The sequence below is a fragment of the Hydra vulgaris genome, chromosome 14, assembly GCF_038396675.1.
Source record: "Hydra vulgaris chromosome 14, alternate assembly HydraT2T_AEP".
Classification (NCBI taxonomy): domain Eukaryota; kingdom Metazoa; phylum Cnidaria; class Hydrozoa; order Anthoathecata; family Hydridae; genus Hydra; species Hydra vulgaris.
The window spans coordinates 40010674-40027538 of NC_088933.1; the positions used below are offsets into that span (position 1 = coordinate 40010674).

Sequence of the window (16865 nt, forward strand, 5' to 3'; positions counted from 1 at the left end):
ACAGCAACCCCGTTATATGTTATCCTTCTATTAATTAATATATGTACTGAAGCCCTAATAGCTCCCAAAATAAGTATGACATCAGAGTGTTAATCTAAATGTGCTTTTATAGTTGTGTATACAACCTGCAACCCCATCCCCACCATACACACACTCATAAAAATGGAAAGCTTCCTTTAAAAAATAAAAAACAAGTAACACTACTCAATAATTAACAGCAGATGCACCCCTCAAATGAAATGTAAACAAATTTACTTTTACAGGTTCTTTATATTTTATGTGTTTTTAATCCTGAATAATAAAACATTTTAGATATAAATAGAATGAGCATTTTAAGTTACCATAACAGTTACTTAGAGTCCGATGATATTCAATTACTTAGCAACAAAGAATGGCTTAATGACAGAATTATAGGCTTTATGTTTGAGTAAGTTTTAATTTAGTTTTGATTTAATTTATTGCTTTTTATGATATATTATTATATATACAGGAAATAAAGAAAAATCATAAATTTATATACACTTCAATTAAAAATTGCTATCAATGTGCGTCGTGTGGTAAGAGGGAAAAATAATTGTTAAAAGTATAAATACAAGTAAAATATGCATCTTATAAAAAGTTGCTTCTTCAACAAAACTTTAAAACTACTTTCTTGATTTTAGCATGATGAGACTAGATGAAGAGCCAAGCAAGAATAGGTTTTGGTTGATGAAACTAAAGATAATAGCTCTTTTGAGCAGCGACCATGATAGTATTTATAGAAAAGAGAGACGCAACCTTCCAAAATGGGGGAGAGGTTTTTTAGACATAGTCTAGAAGAGAAAGAGCATCACTAAAAGAACCAGCCCAAATATGATAATATTACTCCATACATGGAAAAATACTTATTTATAAAGAAATTATCAGGAGGGAAATTGAGTTGTATACCAAACAATGAAGAAAAGTATATTAGCTTTTCTAGAGAAATTAAAGTTGATGAGTATATTAAAGAGGGTAAGAAAGTTGAAGATAAACGTGAACTTCGTTTCTTAGATAGTTATAGATTTATGCCTTCTAGTTTAGATGCTTTTAGAGATTTTAGCAAAAGACCAGTGCAAAAATATTAGAAAATTATATTCAGATAAAAAATTAGATTTGTTACTAAGAAAAGGTGTATACCCATATGATTGGGTTGATTCTATTAATGGATTTAATGAGACACAATTACCACTAAAAGAATCATTCTTTTTAAAATTAAACGATGAAGATATAAGTGACGCTGATTACTCAGATGCACTAAATGTATGGAATGAGTTTAATTGCAAAACATTTAGAGATTATCATGACTTTTACAATGTTTCAGATGTGCTTTTACTAGCTGACTTCTTTAAAAAGTTTAGAGATGTTTGTATGAATTGTTATAAATTAGATCCTGCTTGGTATTATACATCACCAGAATTAGCTTGGGATGCAGCATTGAAGAAAACAAAAATAAAATTAGAATTGCTAAGTGATTACGATATGATACTAATGATAAAGAAAGGTATAAGAGGTGGAATTAGTATGATATCAAATAGGTTAGGAACTTCTAACAATAAGTACATGATCAAATATTAAAGCATTAGCATTTTGGTCTCTAACTTTACTTGTTTGAAATGCAACAATAATGTATCTTGGTTTTTCAGGAGATGTCTTTACGCTCAATCTCCAAGAAAGTAAATTTGATTGTGCAACAGGTATTGTATCAAACTGCTCGAAAACTTACTGGAAGTGTCACTTTTGATTCGATAGATTTATAAAGATTAATCCTTTCTACATCTGATGGGATCACATGTGGTATAAACAATGATATTTTATTAAGATTAACTTTCCTAAAGTTGCAGCAGCAAGCTTAAAAATTGTGTCATTGTCACTATCTCTTTTAAGAGATATTGTATGTTTAAATCCATAAACAACTTTATCGTAATCATCACAGAATCCAAAAATGTGTCTTAAAGGTACGCAAAATGAAAATGTACCTTTTGTAGTTGGTTTCTGAATTATGTATGATTGTCTTATTGAAAACCCTGAGTTATCAGCAAGTGCTGCTGTTGTTGCATTATCTTTATACCACAATTGATTTAATCCTTGCGCTAATTGAAAGTCATTTGGGTATTTAAGCATTCCTAACATTGTAGTTGCTTTACCTGGGTGATAAACAGTTTCTATATCTTGGTTTGATAATTGGTATGATATTTGACTGAATAAATGCATAATACCATTATTTGTAAGTGTCACTGCATCTGTATTAGCATAAGCTGTTCCATCGGCTTTAACAAGTTGTCCTTCAAATAAGAGATAAGCTTCAGATGGAAGTGTGAACAAATCTTGTTGCTCAATGTTGATTCTTATTTCTCCATCACTATTTAGATTTGTATGAGCTACTGGCTCATATTCATAAATTCAAATCTTTCAATTCCATTATCTACAATTGGCATTTCTGTAAAATTTAATATTTCAGAAGTCGTCATTTTGTTTTTTATATACAATATAAAAAAAAATTTTTGATTGACAATTATTAAAAAACTATATAAAAAGTTTAGCAAGTCTACTACGCAAGTCGAAGACCGCGTCCTTTTTTAACTAGATCTTCTATTCTTATAGCATTTTCATTTGAGATTTTTTTTACTGATCTTATTGCAGAACCCATCATCATTTTATTTATATTTGTTGTTACTTCATCTGCATTATTTTTTTTAGATCTTTCAGATCCATTATTAATCAGATCATTGGATCTAACCAAATTTGAAAGTATTTCTTTACTTTTTTCACTAATAGCAGGTTGTGAAACTATTTTTGAAGATGCTTTATCCAATCACAGAATCATAATCAAAAGTGGAATATCAGCAAATAGTGAATTTGGTCCTAATAATAAACCTAATCCTGTTAATGTATATCCATTTCCATTACGTAAGTACAATCCATCACCTACAGAACTTCCTTTACTCCATGGTCTCAAATATAAACCATTTCCTGCAGCTGTCATTTTAAATCCTTTTCCGTTCTTTTTTAAGTACACAAACCTCTTCCAGCAATTTTATCAACTATAGCTGATCCAGCTGCTGAACCTACTTCTGTTAATAAACCTGTTGAAAGAGCTGGAACAAGGCTTGATAATAAAAATTTTCCAGCTGTACCAAGGAAAGCTAAAAGTGCACTAATAAATCCTCCCTCTATTTGAGAATTGTGAGCGAGTTGTGCTTTACTTAGAATTATTATTAAGCCTTTACCTTTTTTATATGCTCTTTTAATTCTATTCAATTAATAATCTGTTAGAGCTAATACATGCTCACCATTAAGATCTGAATGTGATAACTTTATACTAGCTCCATAACCATCTTCAATTGCTTTTTTAAGTTTTTCTAATTGCCCTTGCAAAACATTTATTTTAATATTAGTATATTTACTCATTTTTATATATAATATAAAATAATTTTGAAAATTACAAAAAATTATTTTACTTCTTTTATATGAAATGTAATAGCTACTTCTTCTCCTCGTAAATTCAAAAGATTTCCATTTTGATCAAGCAATTTATTTTCCACTCTTGATTTTTTTTTTAGTATTACTGGTAAGTAAATTAAGTTATACGACTCTAGAGCAATTTTATAACCAGGACCTACAGTTGGAAAAAATGAATATATGTTATCAGTTCCTCCATTTATATACGATGATCCTATTATATCACTTGTTATTCGTATACTATTAACATTTAATATGTTTACTATATTAGTTGATACATTGTAGCCTGCTGAATATATTCCACTGTCAAAACCAAAAACAGTTCTTATTGAATTTGAAGTTGTAAAATTAACTTTTTAACCAGCTGCAATAGTTAAAGCTAATTTTAATGTATTATTATTTCCTTCAATTGTAATATTTGCAACTCCTGAACTTGCATCACCGTTTCCTATCATAATCAATTGGATATATTTATTTAGATCACTTATTTCATCACATCCATCTGGAATGTTTATATCCTTCTAAGTTAATCTATTATTTGCGCCATATCTAAAATTGTGGTTTGAAGAATTAATATTAGGAAAACTAACTAGAGCCATTTCATATTCTCTGTCTTCTCTAAGTGCAATAATAGGGTTATAATTAGTTCTTAATATACTGCTATTTCCGCTCACTAATATATACGGCATTTTTGTTTTCTATATACAAGAAAAAAAATTTAAATTTTTTTTTATTTTTTTAAAAAAAAAATTTTTAAATTCACAAGTTGGTATATAAAAACAATTTAATCCACTTCTATATTTTCCATAATCTTTTTTAGAAGATAGATCTATAATAATAAATAAATCCATGAGGCTCAAGCTTTCTTACAAAACAGACCAAGCTTTCTTACAAAACTTTTTAAACTCATCTTTTGTCATATCACTTGAAACATGATCATTATTAATGTGATTTAAATTGTTTGAATCTTGTGGAAATAAGCAAATAAAATTAGTATTTTCTCGATTACTTTCCCTAGGTAACATAAAATAATTTTGTCCAAGATAGAAACAATCTACATTACTATGTCTTCCTCTTATATAATATTTTTCACACTTATTTTGCTTTGTTAATTGTAAATCATCAAATATCATCAAATTATTCTTATGAGTATCAAGATCTTGACGATCTGGTACATCTTCTGCTATTTCAAAAAATTTACACTCCATATCTGTTTTCTCATTAAAATTTTTTGAAATGTCTTTAATTATAAGCTCAGGGGTTGCATTTAATTTTTCTATTTTGTCTTGCAACTTAAATAGTTCAAGAATAATTTCTTTTGGTAATTTTTTTTCAAAAGATTGTTTTAATATTTTGTATTCTGGTTGAAAAAGAGATTTTCCAAAAACTAAAGTAAATTATTATAGTCTAACAAACCAGGTCTCAAAAGTAAATTCAATAATAAAGTAGTTTTTCCGCAACCCGACTTTCCAACAATAATGCCTCTTATACTCTTAGGAAACAACTTATTATTTCTCTTTTTGTTATTCGCATTCCATGACAAATCTATAATATCCATTTTTATATATTTAAGATTTTCATTTTTTATATATAAAAATGCTATACATTTTTTTTCTATATATAAAAATGTACTGCATTAAATGTAAAAACAAAACAAATACACTAAACTTGCAAAATGTTTTGAGTATAAACAATAGAAATATGCAGAGTGGAACTTGCGCTATTTGCAGAAAAACAAAAACTCAATTTCTATCATCAAAAACAGGAGGAGATTTAGTGAGTTCGATTAATTCAGCAACAAGTAAAATAAAACTACCATGGTCAAAGTTTCCAGGTGAAATGCATTTACCTGGAATGAACTTTGCAGATCCTGGCACTAATTTAGATGAACAATTAACTTCTACTGACTCATATAAAAAATGGAGTAAACCTATAGATAGAGTTGATAATGCAGCTTACCATCACGATCTTGCTTATAAATACTTTGATGACACGGTAAAAAGAAATTTAGCTGATAAAATAAAGATCAAAGAAATGGATGCTATAAAAAATCTGACAATATGTGAAAGAATTGAACGAGGTATTATAAAACCTGTTGTATCATCTAAAGCAAAGTTTGGATTGGGTGTTGAAAATAAAACTACTCAAAAAAACTACCAACAATCAGTAAAAAAGACGAGAATAAAGAAGTAATTCTTATGGGTCTGAAATGGACTGACAAACTTGCAAACAAACTTTATAGACCAGTTGTAAAACATTTCAGAAAAAGAAAAGTTATTGTAAATGGAATCGATGAAGTATGGGCTGCTGATTTAGTTGACATGAAATCTTTTTCCAAATTCAATGACGATATAAAATACTTATTAATGATGATAGATGTTTTTTCGAAGTATGGATGAATTGTTCCATTGAAAAGTAAAACTGGAGTTGATGTTGCTAATGTTTTAAATAAAATCTTTAAAGAAAGTGTCAAAAAATGTGGGTAAATAAAGACTTAGAATTTTATAATAAGCATGTTAAGGCGCTTGGTGTTAAGTTATATTCAACTGAAAACGAAGAAAAAAGTTGCGTAGTTGAATGTTGGAATAGAACAATATAAGAAAAAATGTTTAAGTACTTTTCAGCTAATTCTACTAGAAAATATATTGACGTTTTAGATGAAATGGTAAATAAATACAACAACACAAAGCATTCCTCAATTAAAATGACACCAGTTAAAGCTAGTGATGAAAAGAATAAGAATATTGTTTGGTTCAATCTAAATGGAAATGTACGATCAGAGTCTGTAAAACCAAAGTTTTCAAATGGTGATAGAATTAAGATAACTAAAAAGAAAGGAATGTTTGAAAAAGGATACACACCAAGATGGACTGAAGAGGTTTTTACAGTGTCACAGGTTCAGTTCACAGATCCACCAACGTATAAAATAACTGACAATAATAGTGAAGAAATACAAGGTACTTTTTATGAACAAGAAATGCAAAAAACTGATCAAAATATATTTAGGATTGAAAAAGTTATTTGTAAACTTAAAAACAAATCATTAGTAAAGTGGTATGGGTATCCTGATTCGTTCAACTTATGGGTTGATAATAAAGATTTGATAAGTCTGAAAAATTGATTTATAAAAATTACAAAAAATTTTTTTAGCTCAGAGTTTATAGTTTGTAACCATAATATATTAATATATTATGGTTGTTATACTACCATTATCTTTATATTATTATTTTTTGGCTCAGAAATTATTGTTAGGACAATAGTTGAAATGAGTTAAGAATTTTATAGATAGTATAATGATTGAAATGACTTATGAGAATATAGATAAGTTTATAGTTATAGATATAGTTGAAATATGATATGAAAATATGGATAGGTATTTGGTTGAAAAAATTTCGGCCTGGAATGCCCTTTTTATACTTATTAATTATAGTTAGGATCATAGCTTAAATATGATATGAAATTATGGTTGAAATAAATTTTGGCTTGGAATGCCCTTTTATACTACTAATGATGTAAAGTAATTTTTGTAAAATGATGTAAAATTGTGTTTACATTTTTACATTCTAGTTTCCATTTCCTAATTCTAATTTCCATTTCCCAATTTCCATTTCCCAATTTGTTTGAAAAAAATTATGGATCATTTCATCTAAATTATACTTAAAGAAAGTTATGCATTTTTTTATAAGTATTACAAATATATGAAATCCAATTTTTAGGTATTTTGAACATGAACTGTTTAATGATTTATCACAAGAAATTGGTTTTGTATCTCCTGAAGTTTCACAGTTTGTCAAACTTGTCAAAAGTAAGTTTCTGTTTACATGAATAATTTAGCATAAAAGTTTCATAATTTTTCATCGTACTCAAATAACATTTTTCATTGTAACCTAATAACATTTTAATGTTCAAGTGAATCTTAAAATGTTATTAATAGCATCAAAATATTTAAAAATGCTTTTTATATTATTAGCATTATAATATTTAAACAATAAGTTTATATTATTTTTACATAAAAATTTATAATCGGTTCTTAGAAATGCAAAGTTGCTCAGCAATTTGAATTAAAGCCATTTTGAAATCTGTAAATTTTAAAAAAAGATGTGTAATTTTAATTTTTATTGCATTTAAATATTTATAAACAGCTCTGACAAGTGATAGTAATAAGTCACTTATTTCTACCATGTCACTGGTAGTATCATGTTTTTCTTTAATTTCAGCACTTTTTAAATTATGACTATACATAGCGAAAAAATTTTAACATAAACTATATAGTGGTTTTACAGGTTGACTTTTTTATAGCCCAATAAAAAAATCGATGAATATTGTTCACTTTTTTAAACATGCTGCATTTTTGCTTTAATTTTTGTTATGTTTTTTTGTGTGTGTTTTATTAAGAAGAAAATGCAAAAATAAGCCAAGCCTTAACCCTGATTCAATGTATGTACGCTTCTCACATGTACTCCATATATAAGTCAGTCGATGTATGTACACTACCTTCATGGTTTCTCTATTTAAGTCAGTTAATTTATGTACAATCTACTGTTGTAATGTGCTGATATAAACATCTATTGTGCTGATAAGAATAACTGTCAATAAAACAAAAATAAAACAAATAAAAACAGAATAAAACCATAACAAAATTTAATTACAGCAAAAAAAAATCTTTCTTTTTTTTTAAAAAAAAACTACCTAATTAGCATTTTAATACTCAAAGTGTGCAAAATGTTATTGTAGATGAGCTTCGAATCCACAAAAGTAAGAGAAGTTTATATATATTTATTTGGATTTCTTGTAATTGCATAAGTTTTAACAACACTTAGTGACTTTGTAGGTTACTTTTGTTTTGTTTACTTTGAGCTCTTTTAAAGATTGTTTTAGCTGGACTATTTTGTTCTAAGTAATTTTGGTATTTTAATGATGTATTGTAGTACTGTATAATAGCATGTAACTGTGTGACAGCGCATAATTTTGACACATTTTGTTAATTCCCTGAACACTCTTACTCGAGAATTAAACCAAACATAGAAGGGAATTATACATAAATATCAAACATAAATGAATTGAAGTGTGTGTGAGAAGAGAATCAGATTGAATCAGAGAATAAGTTTTTGCTTTTGATATTTTTTGTAATTTCTTTATTATTTCACCTAATTTTTTTTAATATTATTTGTTATTTTTTGTTTGTAAAATCTAATGACATATTATAATAATATGTAAAATGTACAATTTAAAATATAATGACATGTATTGTTGTGAATCTTATCTTTTTCTCACTTTTAACAATTAAAAAAAAGTCCCAGAATTCATAGACAAATCTTTATATAACTGTTATATTTTGAATAAATATAACAAATTGTAGAAAACTTTACATTTTATGATAGATCTTGTTGTTATATCGGACTTAATAACTTACATTTAAATTTTCACATTTTTTCTCTACTCCCAAAATTTGTTGTTTTTTGTTTTAAATTAAACTCATGTTGATATTGTGATGTGTTTTTGTAAATTAAACTCTTGTTGATACTGTGATGTATTTTTGTAAAATCAAAACTATGACGAATTTCTTTTAGCAAATGAAGAGGTTGCCATCTTTCTTGAGCCATTGGAGCTGAGAAAGAAGAAATTGATTTTCTTTGTAGTCAATAACAATGAGTCACCTTTAGCATCTGGTGGAACACACTGGTGATCATTGATTTCTGATGAAAATTTAGTCAGATATTAAATTAATTTATTTAAAAGAGTATTTTCATAAACTAGGGTTCCCAAAACTTTTTTTTAGTTGCCCCTTTAAAAATTATTAATTTTAATTACAGTTTTTTAATTCCTTTGAATAGATGTTTATTTATTTATTATTTTTTTTTTTTGAGCAAATTGATTTAAAACGGAATAATTTAAATTTAATTTAAAATATAATAAAAACTTTTTCTCAAAATTATTTTTTGTTTCTCTTGCAATTTTGTTCATTATATTTATATCATATTGTTAATTATATTTAACATAATATTTACACACTTAAATATGTTTGCAATATATTTTACACAAGCATAGCAAAGTTTTTGAGGAGATAGTTAAGTTTAGGAATATTTTTATATATTCTGAACTTTAATACCTATTGCATTATGTGCAATGTTGGATATTTCTGAGTATGAACTTTAATTCCTATTGCATCATGTGTAAAATTGGATATTTCTGCATATGAACTTCAATACGTATTGCATCATGTGCAAAGTTAAGTATTTCTGCATATGTGCAGTAACCTCTTGTGATATCTCTCTTTTATGTGATAATCTTTAAATATTTTCTGTTATATTTCACTTCATATACTGTTCAGATGTCAACACTGATTACAATACAGTGTATTATCAATACAAATGTAATTACTTTAAATAACGTGATATGGTTCTCTAAAATTTATGTGCATTTTAAAATCAGTTTTTATTTTAAAAGTCTTTTATATGGTGCTTTTTTCGTACTAATAAATACATAAAAGAAAGAGAAATTAAAATCTAAACCAGCAGTAATCTATCTTTATTTTAATGACCCTAATAATTTTATCCCATTACAGAAATATCCTAATGGAACCTTTTCTTTGATTAAAATGTCTAGATGTGAGTGGAGAAAATGGACTTAAAGAGACATGTTTGCATTCAAGTTGATTGTATTTTTTTAGAATACCTGTAACTGAGTGTAGTTATTATCTTATGTTTCCGCTAAATTTTAGGCACAGCAAGTGTTTGTTTTTTTTAATTAGGTTTACTCTCAACAAGACTGTAAGCAATCACAACATAAGTTGGGGTATTAACAGAGTATAAAGAGATTTGAAGAGCAAGATAACTGTTAACATTACCTAAAATGAAATAAATAAACTGTTAACTATTACCTAAAAAACTGAAAATTTTATGAGTCAGGAAAGATGAAAATGGGAAACATATTGAGTACCAATGTCCGAGGAAAAATACTAAATGAATAAAGATTTTTTTGAGCATGTAAATGGATGTAACTTTGCTGAATGATGAGTCATTCAAGATTAAGTTTTGGTTGATAGAACAAGATATGATAGCTTGCTTGAACAGCAAACAAACAATGGGATTATTTGTAGAAAGAAAAAATGGAGAGGTGGTCTTGAAGAGGTTGTAGAAAGAAAAAATGGAGAGGTAGCCTTACAATGATGGACAGAAGCTCAAGCTTAGCAATTAGATTCAACTTCATTACCAATCTACTTTTGGACGTTGTCTAAAAGAGAAAAGGCACTATCAGCAGAACCAGATTATAAACACTTTATACAATGTGAGATTTATCGAGGTAGAGAATGGAAATGGGATTTAGAAAGCAAAAAAAATAGAAGCAAAAAAGTGAACCTTAACGGATACTAACTTGAAAATAAATTGTATTTAGGGTTTTTATGGTCAGTAGTGATATGAGAAGTGCGTAACTTAGTAATGTAACTTAGAGGGATTTGATAAGAGCGTTGTTATTCACCAATATAAACTAGAGTATCAGCAACATCAACAGAAATCTCAGTTTTTTATACTACTTTGTGGTATTCTTGTAGTATAACTAAGCAAGTGTTGTGAAATATAAGACATTTTTATGGCATTTTATTAAACAAATTTTACATTTTAAAAGCAATTTATAAAATCAGTATTCTGAAGAATGACGCTGTATCTGTATCTTCAAAGGATGTGTTATTTTTATGGTCATTTTTTAATTCAACAATCGAATTCAAATACATAAGAAGCTTTTTATACAAATACACAAGAATGTTATTATTAGTAGTATAAAAAGGGCGTTCTGGCACATTTTTATTTTCGACCATTTATTCAGCCACAATTTTATATATATTGTAAGATATAAAATTGATCACAACTTTTAAGATCGATTTTAACTGTAATAGTAAGCTACACCAATGACATGAAAACTTCCAACTTGTTCATCACCAGAGTTTAATGTGACTACCTTCTTCCTTGACAAACACTAGGCATAGAATCTTTAAAATTTCTGTAAAATGAGATAGTTGTTGCTGAATCAATTGATGATGCTGTAGTACCATTAGAGTTTATTTGAGCTTATAATCCAGATTCTTCATTATTAAATGAAGTAAGATTAGTACTATTCCACGATGTAAGATAAAAATCTTCTAATCCAGATGACATAAAAATACATGTACTATTACTAGACTGATTATTTGCATCTACATATCCACTAGATAATGAATAATTACCATAGTTGTAAGTCCAAGGTGTTATAGTATTGTTAGCATGTTTAGGAGGAGCGCTACCATCATACATTCGTACTCTTGATTCCCACCAATTTCCAGATATACCAGTAATATGCATTCTAATATATTTTAAATGAACCCCATTACCCTTTCCTGCAGTATCTATCAATATATATTCACTACCATAAGATGTGTTAGTATATCTAAATACATCAGATCTTAATGTAAGATTTGCAATGTAAGGTGGTAATGATGGATTTCTAGCAACAAAAGGTTGTATCCAATAGTTAAGAACAACTCCAGTAGCGTTATAAAGTTCAATTTTTAAAGTTTGTTTAAATAGCATATCAAATGTAAAATATCCTCCAAATTGAGTAGGAGTATGCATATTACATCCTTGCAAAGAGTTAGCATAAAATAGGCCACCAAGTGGAGAACACAAAAAATCACAGGCTAGACCATTAGTATCCATTCCAGTATTAGTTGTAGTATAAGCTAAATTTCCTATGCGAAGTTCGCCATCTGCATATATTTTAAGAAATACGTTACCTGCTACAGGTGGTCCAGTAGTAATAGATTTATATAATGCTAGCCATAGTTTTCTTAGGATACCTCTGTTATTGTTATTAAATGATATAATATATGCATCTGTTCCCTTATCACCTGTACTTGGTGGAAGAGATTGATTTTTCGATCCAAGACATGTTAAACTTGAATCTGGTACTATTTTTAAAATGTGAGAAGTAGGTACTATATGGTCAACATAATCTTTTGTAGCAACATCATTTGGATGTATAGGAGCTGGCACATTTTCTATTGTATTACCATTCATATCAAGTTTATCAGTCATATTATTTAGTCCATCTCTTCTAATAAATGTGTTATTAGCTTGAGACATAGTTAATCTGTTTACTATTGATTGTGTATTTGAGTTTGAAGTTCTTCGGAATATATCAACAGGCATTTTATATACGCAAGATTTTTTTAAATCTTTCATGAATCTGAAAGATTTTTTATATTTTTGTATTCAATAAGTTTTCAATAATGTCTTGAAAATCGTATGCTTCATCTAATTTCTTTAAAAAGTAAAGACACAAATGGTTGCAATAAGAATTATTTCCAAATTGAACTCTTTCGCCATTATAATAAACAGGATAGCGTAAGTATTCAACAAGTTCAGATGGTGGAGGTTGGCTATAAGAGTCAAAAGTGTTCTTTACTTTATCGTCTTTATACCAATAAATCCAATGAAATCCATTAGTACTTGAATCTCCTGTATTTAATATTCCACATTCTTTTTTTATTGTTCTATTTGGTAATTGATCTCTAACAAATACACCTCTAAAATTTTTTATTTTTAGTTTTTTTGCGGCTTCTATCAATTGAAAATTAGTTAGAGGTTCATTTGGTAAGACTAATCCTTCAACATTAATAAACTTGTCCATTTTATATATAATAAACTTTTTATTATATATATTAATGATTAATTGTTAGATTCTTTAGTTTCTTAGAATTAATTACAATATTCATAATTACATTAGTATTATCAGTCTCTTCAGTCTCTTCAATCTCTTCATCTGACTCTTCATCTGACTTTTCATCTGACTCTTTATCTGACTCTTCTATTTCTTCTTATCAATGTTTCTGATGTAATGGATTTCTAAGTTTACGTTATCATTATTACAGTAAGCGTCTTTTACTATATCTTTTATATCTTTGTTTATTAAATCTTTATCAGTTCTATTAGCAAATATTATTATTTCATTTTTCATTTCAAATGCAAAAAAAATACAAATACGCTAAATCAACAAAACTTTGTCAGCAAAAACAATAGAAATATGATTCGCGGAACTTGCGACATTTGCGAAACAACAAAAACTCAATTTGTCAGATCCACTAAGAAAGGAGGAGACTTAGTCAACTCTATTAATTCAATAACTAAAAAAGTAAAATGACCATGGGCAAATTTCCCAGGTGAGATACACTTACCTGGAATGAACTTTGCTGGTCCTGGTACTAATTTAAATGAGAGACTCGCTTCTACTGACGCATATAAAGAATGGAGTAAACCTATAGATAGAGTTGATAATGCTGCTTATCATCATGATCTCGCATATCAACATTTTACAGATACTGCAAATAGAAACTTAGCCGACAGAATAATGATTGAAGAAATGGACGCTATAAAAAATCCAACTACACGCGAAAAAATTGAAAGAGGCATTTTAAAACCTATCATCGCTTCTAAGGCAAAGTTTGGACTCGGTCTGAAAGACCCATGCAAAGTCTGTATTCGAAAAAACTACAATCGATCAGCGAAAAAGTCAAAAAAAAAAATGTGAAATGGTCTGACAAACTTGCGAACAAACTTCATAGACCCGTTATAAAACATTTCAGAAAAAGAAAAGTAATTGCAAATGGAATCGGTGATATATGGGCTGCTGATTTAGTCGACATGCAATCTTTCTCTAAATTCAACAACGGTATAAAATACTTACTCATGGTAATAGATGTATTTTCAAAGTATGGATGGATTGTTCCATTAAAGAATAAAACTAGAGTTGATGTTGCAAATGCTTTAAATAAAATATTTAAAGAACGAAAGTGCAGAAAATTGTGGGTAGATAAAGGTCGAGAATTTTATAATAAGCATGTTAAAGCTCTTGGTGTTGAGTTATACTCAACTAAAAATGAAGAAAAAAGTTGTGTAGTTGAACGTTGGAATAGAACAATGAAAGAGAAAATGTTCAAATACTTTTCAGCTAATTCTACTAGAAAATATATTGACGTCTTAGATGAAATGGTAAATAAATACAACAACACAAGACATTCTTCAATTAAATGACACCAGTTAAAGCTAGTGATGAAAAGAATAAGAATATTGTTTGGTTCAATCTAAATAGAAATGTACAATCAAAGTCTGTAAGGCCAAAGTTTTCAATTGGTGATAGAGTTAGGATAACTAAAAATAAAGGAACATTTGAAAAAGGATACACACCAAGATGGACTTAAGAAGTTTTTACTATATCACAAATTCAGTACACAGATCCTCCTACTTATAAATTAACTGACGATAATAATGAAGAAATACAAGGTACTTTTTATGAACAAGAAATGCAAAAAACGGATCAAAGCATATTTAGGATTGAAAAAGTTATTTGTAAACTTAAAAACATGTCATTAGTAAAGTGGTATGGGTATCCTGATTCGTTCAACTCATGGGTTGATAATAAAGAATTGATAGATGTTTCAGATCCATAAGAAGTAAGTTCTTTGAACTCATGCAAAGTAAATTTGAAAGACTCATAAAAGTTGTGGTCAATTTTATATCTTACAATATATATAAAATTGTGGCTGGATAAATGGTCGAAAATAAAAATGTGCCGGAACGCCCTTTTTATACTACTATTATTATTATTGTATGATTGTATTTAAAATATTGTAAAAAAATGCACTTTTTTAATGTAATAAAAAGAAAAAACACTAAAAACAAAAAATTTGATTTTAGTTAAGTGTAAACATTTTTAGATTTCTAATTTTCTAATATTTAGTTTTTGTTACAAATATCTTGAAAGATAATTTGTAAGAAAGAGAAAACTGCACACTTACTACTACTAATTTTCTTGGAAAAACATTTGATTTGGGGGTTAGGAGCTTGTGTTTTTGTTTTGGAACTCTTGTATGGGAAAAAATTAAAAAAAAAAAACAAGCAAAAATGTTTTTTTTGTTTTCAGTGTAACTACATTAAGGGCGTTCGCCCTTGATTTAGTTAATATTTATGTTGATTTTATAATATTATTATCAATATTCAAAATCAATTTATTACAAAAAACGTGTTGTGTTAACGAGCTTTTTCGTATTTTTTAAAAAAAATCTTTAATTATTATAGGAGCCTTCTCGTAATCTGGAATGGAACTTTTTATCACTACGACAGCGCTCATACATTGAATTTAAGAAATGCTGAAATTCTTGCACATAAAGTTTTTTCATCAATAGAATGTAAATTTTTTCATTTTATAGATTGCCCTTAAAAGTTTTTTGATAATTTATACTTCACTTTTATTTTTTATTTTTATGTTACTGGTTTATAGATTTTTTTTTGTTTTTTTAATTGCTTTTATTTGACTATTTTTAGGTAGCGCTTGTTTTCAATTTGTTAACGTTGATTGTCAACAGCAGTCGAATAGTAAGATTTAAGAAAATTAAGTATTTTAATATATAAATATAATAATTCTAAGTATAAATAAAAATATTTTAATATATAAATAAAAATTCTACTTCGTAACATTTACACTGCAATTTTTTTTTAATCTTCTATAGTTTTCTCGATTTTTAATCTTCTATAATTGTGTCATCTCGCAGGTTACGATTGTGGTATTTATGTAATAGCATATTGTGAAAACCTGTGTCAATCTTACAGACGAAACAAATCTTTAGCTCTTATTACGAGTGTTGATGCCATTTCTCAACGAAAGAAAATTTTAATAATAGTAAATTCTCTTAAAATAAATTGTAAATAAATCATTGTGTTTCAATCTGACATGTTTGCATGAACAAAAAAAATGAGGCTTATGTTCAGCAAAAATAGTTTTAATATATTTTGAAAAAGAGATTCCAAAAGTCTTAAAGACAATCATAGCTGTATGTAAGCCTAGTGACTCCTTAGCTTTATAGCGATTTTTGCGCAATTTTGACTTTAACCTAATATGTCGATGATGAATATTGAACTTTAAGCATTGCAATTTTGTTACGACGCACAGTGGAGTGTTTGTATGACAAAACCGCTTAAAATATTTTATGGGTATTTTTTCAAATTTTTAGTTTAAAACACAGTATTTTATCAAAATTAAACGTTTAATTAAAAAAAAATGTTTAGAGAGTAATTTATTATTAAGAAAAAGACTTTTTCGCTCTAAATTATTCGCGTGTCAAATCTTCATTCTGAGATAATCATATTGACTGCCTTTTTTGAAAAAGGCAACGTTTTTTCTATCTAGAACTACTTATGTATGGGTCTGAACTCAATAGCAATCTACTTAATACTTCTGTATTGCAGTCGATATGAGAAAACTTTCGACTAAAATTTTGTCTGTACTGCCGAAAGTGTTTGTTTCTGGCTTCAGCTGTCTCCTCAGATATTTGGTCGATAGGTAGGGTTGCATAAGTG

The 16865-nt window shown here is 27.7% G+C and overlaps 1 protein-coding gene across 1 annotated transcript; it reads left to right on the plus strand.

Annotated features, from left to right (window-relative positions):
* Positions 1-275: 275 nt before the first annotated feature.
* Positions 276-16233, plus strand: LOC105846693 (sentrin-specific protease 8). Its single transcript, XM_065818491.1, has 6 exons — positions 276-427; positions 7197-7285; positions 9051-9162; positions 15588-15697; positions 15834-15884; positions 16061-16233. Exons 1-6 carry the CDS (start codon positions 324-326, stop codon positions 16216-16218), a joined length of 624 nt encoding a protein of 207 aa, XP_065674563.1. The 5' UTR covers positions 276-323; the 3' UTR covers positions 16219-16233.
* The last annotated feature ends 632 nt before the right edge of the window (positions 16234-16865 follow it).